This window comes from Phocoena phocoena, chromosome 1 (genome assembly GCF_963924675.1).
Source record: "Phocoena phocoena chromosome 1, mPhoPho1.1, whole genome shotgun sequence".
Lineage (NCBI taxonomy): Eukaryota > Metazoa > Chordata > Mammalia > Artiodactyla > Phocoenidae > Phocoena > Phocoena phocoena.
In genome coordinates, this window is record NC_089219.1 from 67,662,543 (window position 1) to 67,678,836 (window position 16,294).

Here is a 16,294-nt window from a genome sequence, read left to right on the forward strand (position 1 = left end):
ATCATCGGGGAAATGCGAATCAAAACCACAATGAGATATCACCTCACAGCTATCAGAATGGCTATCATCAAAAGTTTACAAATAACAAATGTTTATGAGGATGTGGAGAAAAGGGAACACTTGTACACTGTTGGTGGGAATATAAATTGGTGCAGCTACTGTGGGAAACAGTTGGCGTTTTCTCAAAAAACTAAAAATAGAACTACCATATGACCCAGCAGTTCCACTCCTGGGTATATATCTGAAAAAAAACGAAAACACTAATTTGAGAAGATACATGCACCCCAATGTTCATAGCACCATTATTTACAATTGCCAAGATATGGAAGCAACTTAAGTATCCATCAACAGATGAATGGATAAAGAAGATGTGGTATATAGATACAATGGAATACTACTCAGCCATAAAAAGAACTAAATTTTGCCATTTGCAACAAATGGATGGATTTGGAGGGCATTATGCTAAATGAAATAAGTCAGACAAAAATAAAAACTGTATGATATTGCTTATATATGGAATCTAAAAAATATAACAACTAGTGAATAAAAAATAAAAGAAGCAATTCACAGATATAGAGAACAAATTAGTGCTTACAGGGGGGAGGGGCAATATAAGGGTAGGGAAATGGGATGTACAAACTATTGGGTGTAAGATAGGCTCAAGGATGTATTGTACGACATGGGGAATATAGCCAATATTTTGTAATAACTGTAAATGAAAAATAACCTTTAAAATTGTATAAATTTTTTTTAAAAAACTGAAACTGTCCTCTGTCCCTCCTTACTCTCCTCTGCTTTTTCTTTTCACATGGTATTTATCACATTCTAACAACCTATATGATTTATAAATATAAAAAATACATATATGATTTATAAAATATTATTTTATTGTTTCTACCTTCTAGATATATGTTATACGCGTGTATTTTATTTGTCTATGTGCTGAGTAGCACAGCAGTGCCTGGCACGTACTAGGAACTCAAGAAATATTTGACTGAATGAATGATTACAAAACACTGTTTTCATTTTAATTTGTGTAGCTTAATCATGTATTTATAAACCATTATATTTCTAGACCTTACAAAAACATTGTCTGAGTTAGATTTTCTCAGCACCTAAACTCCCACATGGTAAATCAGGAATCCCTACAAATGGCATTAACTCTTTCAAGTCATCATGGTGCAATTTTTAAAGGTTTCAACCTATTTGTTTTTAAAAAACATTAGAAAGTTTTCTTTTTCCTGCTAGGATATCTTTCTAAATTTCTTTGGCTGAGTCCTAAGCATTCTATACATATAGACACAGATAGTTCATTCCTGCATTCATGTGTATCTATTTTAAGCCAGACATTGTCCAAAGCACTGAGAAAATAGAGATTTCTAGGACATGGTCCTACTGATGAGAAGCTCAGAATCTTACAGTGAGAGAGACTAAACTGTAAGTAAATTATTACTTACAAACAACATAGTGTTGAGTGCAGCAATTTGACTCTAAGTGCAATAATAAAGGCACAAGCAAAGGGCCATGGATTGCAAATTCACTTTTGATCTGCTTATTAAATGATAAAATAGCATGGAACTGTTAGGAGGGCATGGGATTTAACAATGAGATGGTCTTGGGTTTGAGTCCCATACTTCACCATCTTTTACTTTTCAACATATGTCTTTACTGAAGTTTAATATACAGACAGAGAAGTGCACATTCTATTTGCACAGCTGAATGCGTTTTCACAAGATGAGCACACCCGTGTAACCTGCACCCAAATCAAGGAGCAGAACGTGAGCAGTTTCCCCTAAATCCTTCTTGAGCTCTCTCTGTCACTTCATTCTCCTATGGGTAACCACTGTCCTGATTTCTAACAGCATAGATTTTTTTGGCCCGTTTTTGTTCTTTATATAAATGAAATCATACAGCTTGTATATTTTGTGTCTGGTGATTACTCAACATTATGCCTGTGAGACTCATCCATGTTGTTACATGTAGCTGTAGACTGTTGATCCTCATTGCTTATAGTATTCCATGCTGTGAATCTAACACAATTTATGTGTTCTACTTGGTGATCGTTGGAGTATATTTTAGTTTAGGACTATTTAAAATAGTGCTTCTGTGAAAATTCTAATACATATCTTTTGGTGAATATAAAAATACATCAGCTTCAATAGTTATTCCCAGTTTTCTAAAGTGGTTGTGCAAGTTTACATTCCCCCAGTAGTGTGTGTGAGTTCTGTTCTAAGTGCTTTTTTTTTTTACCATATACATATTTATATGAGTCATGTACCTTTGTGTCTCCTACCTCCACATATCTACTTCTATCATATTATTAAAACATAGTATTACGTTTACCTGTACTTAATTACTACAAGCCCATGTCTCCCTACTAGACAGCGAACCTTTTAGTCTTGCTGTTTGTATTCGTAGCTCCAGACACAGGTCTGGATCATACAAGGTTATTTCATAATTGTTTGATCAATGAACATATTAATGAATAGATAAATATATAGGATTTTCCTATTCTTAGTGTATAAATTATACACTTGGAAATTTTCCTAAAGTTTTCAGACATTGTAGGAGAGTTTTCAATCTCTTACCTCTAACCTCCACTAACCCAAAAATTCCTAGAGGTCTTTGAGATCCAGAATCCAAGTGTCTGGCTCAGCTACTCGGCCAGTGTAGAGAAAAGAAATAGAGCATAGGGAAATTCTGCTTTGGCTGAAGAGTTGTGTTATACATCATTATTTCATCCTGCATTTACCCCAGATTTCACAGACCAGTATGTATACTCCACATTTACAAAAAAGTAAAAGCCTCAGAAAGACCTTCTAAAAAAAACCCTGTAAATAAGGGGTATACTTATCAGGCCAATGTATACAATATGGATAGTCTTATGTATTTAGATTTTTTTCTGGATAAACAAAATATTTACAAATGGCCCTGAAAATACAAATAGCCCAGTGGGTTGTCAATTAGTGAGGGAAATAGAATAATCAGGAGGGAGATATTGGGGGGTTTTTGTGCAGAATGAGAGAAATTCAGCACTCAAGATTTCAATAAATAGGAATGTTGTGTTATCTTTTCAACCTCTGAATCATGAAAAAACTTTCAAATAGAAAAGAACCTTAAACAATTAGAAAATCTATAGAGATAAACTCGTTGTTATACATGTTTTGTTGTTGTACTTGTGTTTTGAAACACATTTCCCCTCAAATACAAAATAACATCTGCTAAAAAATAAAGAAAGGAAGGAAGGGAATAGGAAAGGAAGAATGGAAGGTTGCAGGCCTTTGTAACACTGAAAGGCATGGTGATGATGAAGTTCTAAGGAATGAGGATGCATAGGGATTTGCAGTTGGACTGATAGTAACTACTAGTATAATCTTGGAATTAGGCTCTCTGAGTCTCAGTTATTTCATTTACATAATGCAAGTAATACATATCTCACAGGTTGATCTGAGAATTAAATATGGCATATGCAATATACTTTATAAAGTGCTTGTCACAATGCCTGACTCATAACACTCAATGAATATTTACCTTGTATTATGGCCAAATTTGTCATGACATCATTACTATCAACTATACCAGGGCCTGTGGTAGATCCCGTTAGACTCGTCTCCTGGGGTGAGAAACTGCAACATGAGAAATATTTGACACTTTATCAGTAAAATTTTCTGCGGTTAAACTTGCCCTATTTAAATTATAAATGGCATAAATATCTGTTAGGAATGAACAAGCATTTAAGCATGGCTTCCAACCATCTCTGTGGGGTTTGGGAAGTTGCTGCCCTGGGTGCAGAGCCCTTGAGCCTTCTCAAGTGGATGCAGTCAATGGTCTCTACTCTGAGACAGCTGCTTAATAGCGACAGAGCAAGGTTCAGCCCTTTGCTGAGACATAGCCTGTGTGTCAGCAGTGAGCCAGAGAAACATTCCCACCAAGAGGCTCCTCCTCAAGAACTTTGGAAAGTTCTAGCTATCACCTCAAAGGTTATCACCATTCCCACTTGCTCTGCTACTTCCAGCAAAGAATCTGGACTCCACCCTTTTGCATCAAATCAACAGTTAAGCCTGTTTGATTTTCATCATTACATTTATCACTATCTGATATGTTCTCACTTATGTCTTTGGTGGGAGAGGGGTTAATTATTTATCTGCTGTTCATTTATCACTATCTTATGTTGTTTCTGCATTTTTATTTGCTTATGGTCCATCTGGACTTCTTACATGCACTCTCCAGGAGAATGTATATTCCTTGACAGAGGAATTATGTATGTCTTATTCACTGCTGTATAACGCAGCACACTCTCCCAATGTGGGAGCAGAAGAGATTCTGCCTGGAGACGCTAGGTATGCAGTAAGCATCTTGATTCCTTGCAATGATGTATCCCCAAGTAAACAAAGAAACCCTTTATTTACCCACCCTTAGAATTTCATATCAGGGAGAGATGAGCCAGCTTTCCCATGGCAAGAATGTATTTGTTGTTCCTTGTCCTTTCTATTGCCTCTCTTCCAAACAATCAGCCTGGCTTTTAAGCATTACACTTTCCCCATATAGCCCTTCCATAACAGGCTACAACTCCCTTTGCAAAAGTAATTGTGAATACTTACTTCTTTCGTACATCTGGAACACACCAAAGAGCACTGATTGTCAGTGTATGAGGCTACCTGAAAATCTGCCATATCTCCAGCTACTATGTTTTTTCAGGCTATTTAGAATATTTAGTGCAATGCAGTCTTCATTATCCACTCTCTTTATACAAGCAAGTTGTTATCCTTGCCTGACTACACTGAAGTGCACTTAGAATCATATATCCATTCAGGATTCGTTCCTCCCTAGGAGAGAAGATGTGAGCTGTACTCTGCCAGATTCTTGTCTGTAAAGGGTGACCTTGAAAGGTCCAGTAGAAAGTGGCCTCTTCAGTCCTAGGTGCTTTGCCTCAGCTGTGCCTGCTCATAAAGTAAGCTTTCAGGCCATGGATCCTGGTAGTTATCAAGCATTGTTGCACAGGGAACAGACAATGCTTCACTACTGTCAAAACCTGCTCTTACACAAGGTAAAGAACGTCAGAAGCTGGAACTATAAATGATGTGGCATATTCGGAGGGCAGAAACCAATTTCTATGGAACACCTGCCTCATTTAAGGCTACCATATGACACATGGTTTCACAAGTGTTCAGAAAACTTCATTTACTTTACAAAACTCAATTAATTCTTGAGTTCCCTCCCTGGATAAAACAAAACTGCAGCTATAGTGAGGGCATGAGTAGCAGTCTTTACTGTGACAAGAAATAGAACCAAGAAAAGATCTGCAAAAGATGAACTTGAAAGGGACATCCAGACACTGGTTCCTGGAAGCAGTGGCGGTGTTGCCTCTCTCCCTGGCCTGATCCCCGATGGCAAGAGCCTCCTTTCTCTGACATGCCCTCCCACGTGTTGGGTCTTGTACAGAATTAGAGGTCATGTTCCCAGGGTGGCATGGACCATTTTCAAGCAGGCAATGAAAAGACATCATAATGGGGGAAATGGGAAGATACTTGACCCGTAACGCTGCTTTATCACATCAACCCATACCCACCCCAGGGTGCTCCAACGGCCCATGGTCCACCAACAGCACACTCCTCCGATCGGATTAACGGTGGCGCCCAGTCACCTACCAAGCATGTTTCCAGTTTAAGCCGTCTCCGGCTCTCAACCACCACCCACTTCTCGCCTCCACCTTCCCATTCCTCTCTACAGACATAATTAACTAGTTGATTACTGACTAATCCTTCTGTTAGGGAAGATTTCAGCCTCACTGTAAGGCCTGATTCTGAAATCTGTAAGGATTTGTGACACTAACAGGGAAAAAAATTCGAGACCAGCTAGCAAAACGTTCCTGAAGGATAGAAATACTCAAGATCTAAAAATTATCTTAAGGGGATGGAGTCAACACCCTCAATCCCCTTTTCTCCTTACTCCCAGCTCCCTGTTATGAAGGACCGGTAACCTTAGGAATAAATGATAAATTCTGTGACAATTAGGTTTCTTCCTGGGAGCTCCTCGGGCATGCACGAGTAACTCGTGGGGGGGGGGGGTCGGGTGTGGGGGTCGGGAGAGGTGAAAGGGTCGCACATTGCTACAGACCCCGACTCTGTTCCTTTGGCCACCTGGTCCCAGGTTGCTGCGTTCCGGGGGCGGCGCGCGCAGGGAAGCGCGCCAGGCGGTGGTGTGACACGGGGGGCGTGACTGCAAGCCCCCCGCGCGCACCCTTCCCCACCCCCGCGCCACGCTCAGCTCGAGCAGCGTGACTGGCCGCCGCCGTCGCCGCCCGCATACCGGGTTCGGGAGGCTCAGAGCGCGGCGCGCCGAGCGGGACAAGCAGGCGGGCGGGGTGCTGCCTGGCGTCGGGCGGGCTGCTGCCGGGCGGGCTGCTGCCTGGCGTCCGCCGCGCTGTTCTCCTTCCTCCGTTCCCTCCGCCCCCTCCGCCCCTCCGCTGGCGGCCGCGCAGCCTAGAGCCCGGGAAGCCGCGGCTCCGAGGCCGCAGCTCCGGCGTGGGGACCAGCACCGAGGAGGGGGCGGTGGGAGCTCTGAGACCACAGTCGCCACGGAGAGGCGGAGGGGGGCCCGGCCTGGGTAGGCAGAGCCGAGCGCGTATTTGCGCGTGAGAGCGAGGGCTGCGCGGTGCTCGGTGCGGACACCGCCAGCCCCAGCCCTGATCGCCGCAGCCCGGGAGCCTCCCGCCTGCGCCCCAGGGCGCGCGCGGAACAGCCATGAACACCAACGAAGCCAAGGAGTATCTGGCCCGGAGGGAAATCCCGCAGCTTTTCGAGGTAGGGGGCTAGGTCTGGCAGAGAGGACGGGAGGGTCGGGGAGGGCATCCCCGGGGCTCGGGGTGAGAGGCCGTTCGCCGTCCCACCTTGCCGACGCGGGGCACGGAAGTGAAGGCGCTTGCGGAAGCTTGCTCGCCCGCTTGCCCAGGGGTAGCTGCCTGTCTGGCGGGTTGCGGGGTCCTTGTCGGAAGGCTGGACTCAGAAGCCTCCATCTCGAAAATCAAATTTCAGTCTTCGAACAGGGTTCTGGAAGCAGGCTGCCCCCAGCGCATCCCTCCCATGTGGACCCCCAGGATGGGCTGCTGGCAGCGGCCGGCCGCGCTCTCCCGGGGCGAGGATCAGGCCAGGTGGGTACGCTGGCGCCCAGCAGCCAGCAAGGACTCGGAACTGGGAATCGAGAGCCTGAGTCCCTTCGCGCGCCGAGGGTTGGGACCCCCGCGTTGACGGGGAAGTGAGGATGAAAGCAGTCCACCACAGGGACAGCTTGGGGGAGAGGGATGAAGATGCAAAAAACAAATCCAAACCCATCAAGTGCAGCGCTACCTCCCGGGTGGCTCTCACCGAGCGCTGCTCTGCGCTTTCGGTGAATGAACTCCTGAGCACGTTTTCCTGTCACCTTGGAAGGGATGGTTCTCCTTCCTCACCTCCCCAGCCCATAGCTTTCGCCTGCCCTCACCAACCCATGTAGAGAAGGCGAATCGGAGAGGGAGTGGCGAGGCGGGCGTGACTCCTGTTGCTCTGTCTTCCGACCGCATCACAGCATCATCTGCACCAGAGACCAGGGAAATGGGGAACACTTTGGGAATGTGGGAGAGGAGGCTTGATGGATGAACTAGAACCTTGGTTAGTTCTAAACCATAGGCTACGTCGCGGATCGTCTTGTTTCCTTTCCTTCTCTCCGTATTTGAATTTTAGGACGTTCCTGAATCCTATGTGTTTTTACTTAGGTTAAGGAAAAAAAAAAAAAAAATGGAAGCGAGCCAAGCTTCATAGAGCGACCTCTGAAACCTGCTCCCCCATTTCTGAAAGGTGATAGACTGTGGACTGATACAGTAAACTAAAAGTTATGCGTTGCTCGTTCTCCTATTTGGGGGGTTTGTTCTGCTAAAAGGAATTTTATAACACTACTTGGGAAAATAATCTTGTCTCTGTTTTCCCAAATTATCTTTAAATGGGCCGCCATAATTACAGATCTCCATTTTCCTCTCACCTCCATAAGCCACCGGTTTCAGGTCCATCTGAAGACAAGATTTCCAGGTAAATCACCCACTGAGCACAAGCCTAGTATGTGAAACCCCAATCTAGCAAGTGTGTTACTAGTATTTGAAAATAATCAGGAGATGTTGCATAAGGACAGGTCTTGGGGGTATGCAGGATTCTCGTTAAGAGTTTTTCTTTTCTTTTTTTTAATTTTCAAAAACTAAATATGGAGATGAAGAACTTGCAGGGTTTTGTCATAAATACTGCTATTGAGATCAATGTCATCCCTAAAAGAGTAATTAGAAACATCTGCAGCAGGGCCACCTGATTGCAAAGTGCTTCTTAATAGTACGCCTTTTTTTCTATATAAATGTGAGTACTGTTTTTCCCCCTTGGTAACCACAGAGGATTTTGATAGCTTGTGTATGAAAATCTACACTGCAAATAAGTGATGGGAGGCATTTTTGTTCAGGTGCTATGCTTTTCCTTGGCTTTTCTGCATATGAATGGGATGTTTTAAAATAGTGCACACCCAGAAAGGGAAGTCAACTTGCTTAGGTGAAATACAGATATACAGTGTACTTAAATGCAATCCAAGGCAATGGGAAGCTGGAAGGAGACTGCTGGTGACCTCCAAAAGCTCCATCCTTCCAGTAAGAAGAATCTGTGCTGTGCACAGCACAAGAGAGAAGTAAAACTTGGCAGCTCTCCATGTGATGAGTGTAGACAGCAAAACCAAATGCTTTAAGTTTCCAAACTTAAACCAAACGCTTTAAGTTTCCAAACTTAAACCAAACACTTTAAGTTTGAGGGAGATTTTCTCCCTCAAAACCACAATGTAGGTATACAAAGTTTCTAGGCATACAAAGTTTAGCAGTTAGATATCTATCAAGCCCAAAACATTGGGCACAGTTGTGGATACTAGACACCATTGTACACCAAGTGATTGATTATTGAATCTACATATTGTCAAGCAACTAGCTATATCTAACTGACCTTTTCAGATTTCTTTCTGACTTGAAACATCATATGGGCTAAATGGGATATCTCTGGTAGGTTCAAGTTTGAAATGTGTTTCCATTTTTAGATTAAATGTTAAAACAAAAACCACTTTCCCCTGATGAGTTCTTAACTCTAGTTAACCTTATGGTGTATATATTGATCTTGTATCGCTGTACCTTAGAGCAAAGATTTGGCAATTAATTTGAATACTGGGGCAAGTCAAATTAGATTGTTCAGGTTCTCAAAGGGTTGACTCAAGTAGACCGAGTAAAAAATGTTTGCTGGTTGTTTTGGATCCCCGATTCTGGCTATTAGAAGAATGGATTTAAATTATCTATGAAGGAGTGGACCTCATTCCCCCTGCTAAAATCAGTACCCTTTGTGGAGTCAGATATGTTTAGGGAGGCTGGAACCATATTTTCCAGTAAAAAAAAAAAATCTTCCTTGAGTGTGTTCACTCATTCTAGGCAATGATAGGGATCAAAAAACTAAAAACCTAATCTTGAGTGACTCGAATTGCAGTTGGATTATGTATGGGGCACAGAAAATCTGGCACTTTTTTAATCCTATATCATATTTTTGCAAGATGTAGAGAGAGGAATATATGGGTTTTGGAATCAAAACCATTGACTTGGAATCCTAGGCCTACAAGTTTCTAGCTGAGTAACCTAGATCAACTCACTAACATCTCTGAGCCAGGATTTCCTAGTCTATAAATGGTGATAATAATGCCACATAGGGCTGAAAGTGCATTGGGTAAGCTAAAGCATGCAAAGATACAGAGTAAGCCCTGCCACAGAGTTAGCTACATTGAGGTAGGAGGAATCCGAGGAGTTAAACGCAATGTGTGTGTATCTGTGTGTGTGTGTAGCACAGACCTTGACATACAAACTGGGTGTGGATGCCCAGGTTAGTTTTTTCTGCTCCCTCTGCAGTTGAACTCCTCTGATTGAACATTCTAACCTACGTTATTTAGGATTTCAGAGAACAAATGTATCTGGTAGGAACTGCCTACCATTCAGAGCAAATTGCACAAGAATAATTTGAAAATAAAATACTGTATTTAGGAAAGATGTCAGCTTTTCAAAGGGTGTATGTTTTGTGCATTAATAATGGTGATAATAATCCTCTATGCTTTTTCCATGAAATACTCCAAAGGAAAATATTTTGCACATCAGTTCAGTTCCCAGGAATCAACATTTCCAAATCTATAGCATTTTTAGAAATTAATACTTATGAAATATCAGACACCAGGTTTTCCTCTGTAATATCAATGGATATTGTAGTGATTTATTATATATCAAATGTGTTTATTTAAACTCAGTCTTTATGTTTCGAGTGAAATTTTTTTTTCTAAGTAGAGAACCGTTCAGTATGTACCTACCATGTGTGAGGGAAAGTGTCAGAGGCTGGATATTGCGAAACAAATAAGACCCACACTATATTGTTGAAGAGTTTCTAGGTTAGAAGAGGAGACCAACACATAAACTGGTGGTTTTAGTATGAATGACAGGTAAGATAGTTTTTTCTGGGTATCATGAACACCAAGGAAGGGTGTTGGGTCCACAAGCCAACCTGAGGGCTCAGGGGAGACTTCCTGATGATGATGGTGATGATGATGATTACAACCACCAACATTTATTATTTACTATGTTCCAGGCACTTAATATGTACTTTACAAATATTTACATACATTATATGTATGTAAAATACATTATATTTACAAAATATTTACATTTTTTAATCCTTAAAAAATCCTCTGAAACTGAGGCTTGGAGCCTTTAAGGAGGGTAGGAATGAGATAAATCATGACCGGGGCATTTTTACACACTGCACTTTATCTCATATTGATAAGGTTCTTCTATTTTAAACAGTACAGTTGGCCTTAATTGTTTAAAAGACAGAGAATGCTGAGCTGAAAACTAATTGGTCAAGAATTTAAGGGGGTATTTTAATTATGCAATCAGAGCATAATTTCAACTCTAATTGTTTATTTTTTTTTAATGCAAAGAATCAAAACAACCCAGAATTTAAAGATGGGGTATACACTATTTTGACAAAGGTGGTTTAAAAACATATTTTCTGTGGGCATATTGTGTTGTATTTCAGAGCCTTTTGAATGGACTGATGTGTTCTAAGCCTGAAGACCCAGTAGAGTACTTGGAAAGTTGTTTACAGAAAGTAAAGGAACTAGGCGGCTGTGACAAGGTGAAGTGGGATTCATTTGTAAGCCAGGAGAAGAAGACCTTACCTCCGCTCAATGGAGGGCAGTCACGGAGATCCTTTCTAAGAAATGGTAATGTATTCGTAGAATAATAGACAGTTTATACTTAGACCAATTTTCTTTAAAACCTATCATACAAACTGTAGGCAATGATTTAATTTAGTAGGTTTCCCAGCACCTAAAAGGATATTTGGCCCTGGAATGTGACTATTCTGTCTCTGCTACTAATTCTAATCACCTCCATGATAAGACAAACAAAATTACATACCATTGTATGTAATTTTGTAAGCTCAATGAAATTTTTTACTGACTTCATTAATTTTGTTTATTCTTCTTAATTAATTTACTTATTTATTTTTGGCTACGTTGGGTCTTCATTGCGGTGCGTGGACTTCTCAGTGCTGTGGTTTCTCTTGTTGTGGAACACGGGCTCTAGGCACGGGGGCTTCAGTAGTTGTGGCATATGGAGTCAGTAGTTGTGGCGCACGGGTTTAGTTGCTCTGTGGCATGTGGGATCTTCCCAGACTAGGGCTCGAATCCTTGTCCCCTGCATCGGCAGGCGGATTCTTAACCACTGCGCCACCAGGGAAGTCCTGACTTCGTTATTTTGTAAAATGAATTACATTAGCAAACTAAATTTTTCTTAAAATTGCAAATTAGACTTTTCCAAATAAATGAGTAGTTGACAGAGAGAATTGATAGTTATTGTATAACTACAACATTTTTTGATTAGCTCAGAAGAGATTTAACTTATTACTGTGTTTCCAAATTCAGAGTTCATATTAATGCATCTGCATAAATGCATGTAAAGTTTATACTAGTTAACTCAAGAAGGATTTATTTAGCAGCTACTGAATGCAATGCATGAGATTAGGCATTTGGGTGCTACAAAAGAAATGGGATGCATAAACTTGTTTAACAATTTTAGGGATAGTTTGGAACTAAGAACTGGAATTCACTAGAGGAGATTCATGGTATTCCAGCTTTCTGAAATATGTGCTTATCAAAATTAGTTCAAAATCAGCCAAGCAGCCTTTTGGGCTCCAGATAAAATTGAGAAGTACAATAGTATGTGCAAAATGAAATCAGTTCCAATCAGAGGAAACCAATTAATTCTTTCCCAGTGGCCCAAATCATTCTATTTTCAAAATTTAAGCCATTCTCAAAAATTGTACCACGAAAAGTTTCAGTTATACAGACAGAATTTGAAGCGGAGACAATTCTATTTGCAATAAATACAAGGGGGAAATAAATCTTAGTTTGTTTTATCTTACTTAGTCATGACCCACTTAGATTTTATTTGAACATGATGTGGGGAAAAGTCAGAGTGTGTTAATTTTTAAGAAACACAAGCAGGGAGAAAAAGCAGAAATGACGTTGTCTCAGAAACATCTCCAGAGAGGAGAAGACTCCTTCCCTGTCAATGCAGGGTCACCACTAGGTGATTTAGGCTTGGGTGCTCAAGAGAGAACCTTTAAGCAGTTACCACTGCAGCACACCACTTGGTAAATTACTGCTTAAGTGAACAAAATGATATTTTTGTGAGCTTGAAGGGTTCATACACCTTCCCAAAAGGGCTAACTTCCTTCCCAGGGTGTCATCATATGTTAGAATCTGGCTCAATGTTAAATACATGCCCTAGGCCCTTGTTAAATCAAGTGACATAAATATGGGGAATTTCTTTTTAAACCTTAAAGCACTAACAAACCTTAGGTATTACTGGATTTAGTCTAAGATATTTTTATGTTCTTAAATTTAAGTCTAAGAGGATGTGACATTCACTTAGTCGAAAAGCTGGTTATATAAAGTGACCGTTTTGTAACAAAATGAAATTTGAATGCTTCTGTTTTATTCTGTTACTTGACTTGATTATATGTAGAAGCCAGGCAGGCCAAGTATGTAACAGAGAATGGTGGAGACTGTGGTCAAACTAGAGAACAGAACTAGAGTGAACAATCATTGTCTAAAGGTAGTCAAGCACAAATTCTGGAAAAATGTCGAGCTGAACAAAGCACATCTATGAGGCTACGTTGGCCCCACAGATGACCAGTTTGGAACTCTTGATCTAGCAGGATAGGCTAAAATAGGAATGGAAAATGTAGATTTAACTTTCATTAGAACTGAAATCACTAGTTAATTTTAGAATCTCCATATCTGCTAGTACTTTACCAGAATTCCAACTCATGGATCTTATAATTAATCATCAAATAAAACCTTTCACATACTATGGTGACAAGAATGTTGTATCACACTGTTTAATATCTGGAACTTAGGCTAAAAGACAGAAAATTGTTTCTAAACTGATTAATCCTATAATAATAAAATATTATTTTATGAAATGCTTTGCACGTGTGTGCTTTGTAGGTTTTTAACTATGATTTACAGAATAGCTTATTAAAATCAACAAAATTACTAACTTCCCTGTAACTGTAAGCACTATTATTATGTCTAGAAACAAAAAGTGATTCATGCATTTTTTTGCTGAAATATTGACATAACCATGCTAATATATAATTATCATGAAAAATTATTCCGTGAAATAGAACATTTTAATAATTTTTAAGCAAATTACTTTCCTAAGTAAAAATATGATAAAAGCAAGGATAAATTATTAGCTGACAGTTCTTTAAAGCGTTGTACCGTAAATATGAGGTGAGCATCCATTTTTTTCTACCGTTTGTATACAATTGAACAAATAATTACTCACAAATAAGAGTTTTAGTCCCATAACTCCAACTGTCCATAGAGCTTTTCTTCTGGAATATCTCGTTGTCAGCTTTACTCAACATGTCCAAAACCAAACATATCATATTTGCTTCAAAACCAGCCCTCCTCCACTTATTGAGTACTACTATGTGTCAGACACTCTTTTAAGACCGAGAATGTAACCACCAAAAAATAACAAACATGGCACCTGCCCTCATGAACAAACATGGCACCTGCCCTTATAGTCTAGTGATGAAGTCAGGTGTTAAAAATATAATTAGAAGCACAATGGATGCTATAGAAAATACCATATGCTATAGAACTAACCATATTAACAGAGAGATGGATCCAACCTAAGCCAGGGTTCAGGGTAGGCTTCCTGGAAGAAGTGATATGCTAATACTAAGAGACGGAGAGGTGAGTAGGTGTCAACTAGAGAAGGATGGAGGAGATTGAGAGTATACTAGGGAACAGAGAACAGAGATTTCTGACATAGAGGAAGAAGCCAGGATAAAGACAGGAAGGAGAGAAGCCCAGTATTTCTGGAGCATAAAAGAGAGGGCAGAAAGATACTGAATGAAATGCAATATGTTCCTTATTGTTTTAGACTTGACACCTGGCAATTGTTTTTTGTTTTTTGGGTTTTTTTTTGCGGTATGTGGGCCTCTCACTGTTGTGGCCTCTCCAGTTGTGGAGCACAGGCTCCGGACGTGCAGGCTCAGCGGCCGTGGCTCACAGGCCTAGCCGCTGCACGGCATGTGTGATCTTCCCGGACTGGGGCACGAACCTATGTCCCCTGCATCAGCAGACGGACTCTCAACCACTGCACCACCAGGGAAGCCCCTGGCAATTGTTTTTGAGCTGTCATCTTCTGTCATCTCTCATATCTGAACCCGAATCATGTCCTCCATATCCAACCATTCGTTTCCATTTCCCCTACTTCCCCTCTAGTCTAAGCCCTCACCTCTTACCTGTGAACTACTTTAACAGCCTCCTAGCTGCTACCCTTTCTGCTCCTAGTTTTTCCCTACTCAAATCCATTCTAACCACCACCAGGTTAATTTTCCTAAAAAATATATTTCATATTTCATCATGTTATTTCTCTACCCACCAGAAACCTCCACTGGCTTTCTAGCAGATTAAAGCTAAACCCTTTACCCTGGTGATCAAGGCCCTCCACATTGTGGCCACACTTTACCTACCCATCTTCTGGCTTTTCTCCATGGGCACCATCTACTTCAGCAAGATTGTTCTCTTTGTTATTGGTTCAGCAAGTATTTATTGGACACTAACTTTGTGCCAAGCATAGTTCTAGCTCCCAGGGATACAAAGTTCCAGATAGGAAAGGTCCCTGCTGTTATAGAACTTATTCTAATGGGAGAGGACAAACAATGGTGAAGTGGTAGGTGCTGTGCAGAACATTATTATAAGGGGTGATGTCCTTGAAATTAACCGGCTGGCTACCCTAGATTAAAAGGTCAGTAAAGTCCTCTTATAGGAGGTGACATTTAAGCTGAGGTGTGAATGACAAGAAGCAGTCAGCCATGGGCTCAACAAGGAAAGAACATTTCAAGCAATGAACTGTGGTGTAGAAGCAAGCAACTCGTAGAGTCTACAGTAGTCCAGATAAATGATGGCGGCTTGGGGATGAGTTGTGGTAGTGGAGATGGAGAAAAACGTGTGCATTTGGGATATGCTTTAGAGAGAAGTCTATGGGAATAGATATGAAGAGTGAGGGAAGAAGGTAATCAATGATAATGCTTAGAGTTTTGCCCTGCATTGGGTGAAGCAGTTCAATTTCAAGGCAGAACTGGATAATGTTGTTAGTGCCTTTCCTGACATAGCTCTTCCCAGAATTTTCTAAAGAATACCCACTGTCGGGACTTCCCTGGTGATGCAGTGGATAAGAATCCGCCTGCCAATGCAGGGAACACCGGTTCAATCCCTGGTCCAAGAAGATCCCACATGCTGTGGAGCAGCTAAGCCCGTGCACCACAACTACCGAGCCTGCACTCTAGAGCCCACGTGCCGCAACTACTGAGCCCACGTGCCACAACTACTAAGCCCGGGCGCCTAGAGCCCATGCTTCACAACAGGAGAAGCCACTGCAGTGAGAAGCCTGCACACTGCAGTGAAGAGTAACCTCTGCTCGCCACAACTAGAGAAAGCCTGCACACAGCAACGAAGACCCAACACAGCCAAAAATAAATAAAATTAAAAAAAAAAAAAGAATATCCACTGTCATCTGTAGACTCCTTCACTCTCTTCGTGGAATTAAAGTGAGTTCCATGAGTCAGTAGTCAATGACCTCATTTATTGTATCAGCAGAGAATGGAAAGTTCTACCTGATCTCCAGGGA

At 41.2% G+C, this 16,294-nt stretch overlaps 1 protein-coding gene across 1 annotated transcript in view; it reads left to right on the top strand.

Annotated features, from left to right (window-relative positions):
• The first annotated feature begins 6,495 nt into the window (after positions 1 to 6,495).
• Positions 6,496 to 16,294, top strand: part of AK5 (adenylate kinase 5) — a 236,845-nt gene continuing 227,046 nt past the window's right edge. Inside the window, exons 1-2 of the mRNA XM_065874778.1 lie at positions 6,496 to 6,803; positions 11,115 to 11,301. Of these exons, the coding sequence (XP_065730850.1) occupies positions 6,744 to 6,803; positions 11,115 to 11,301 (247 nt within the window). The 5' untranslated portion in view covers positions 6,496 to 6,743. The remainder of the gene's footprint in view (positions 6,804 to 11,114; positions 11,302 to 16,294) is intronic.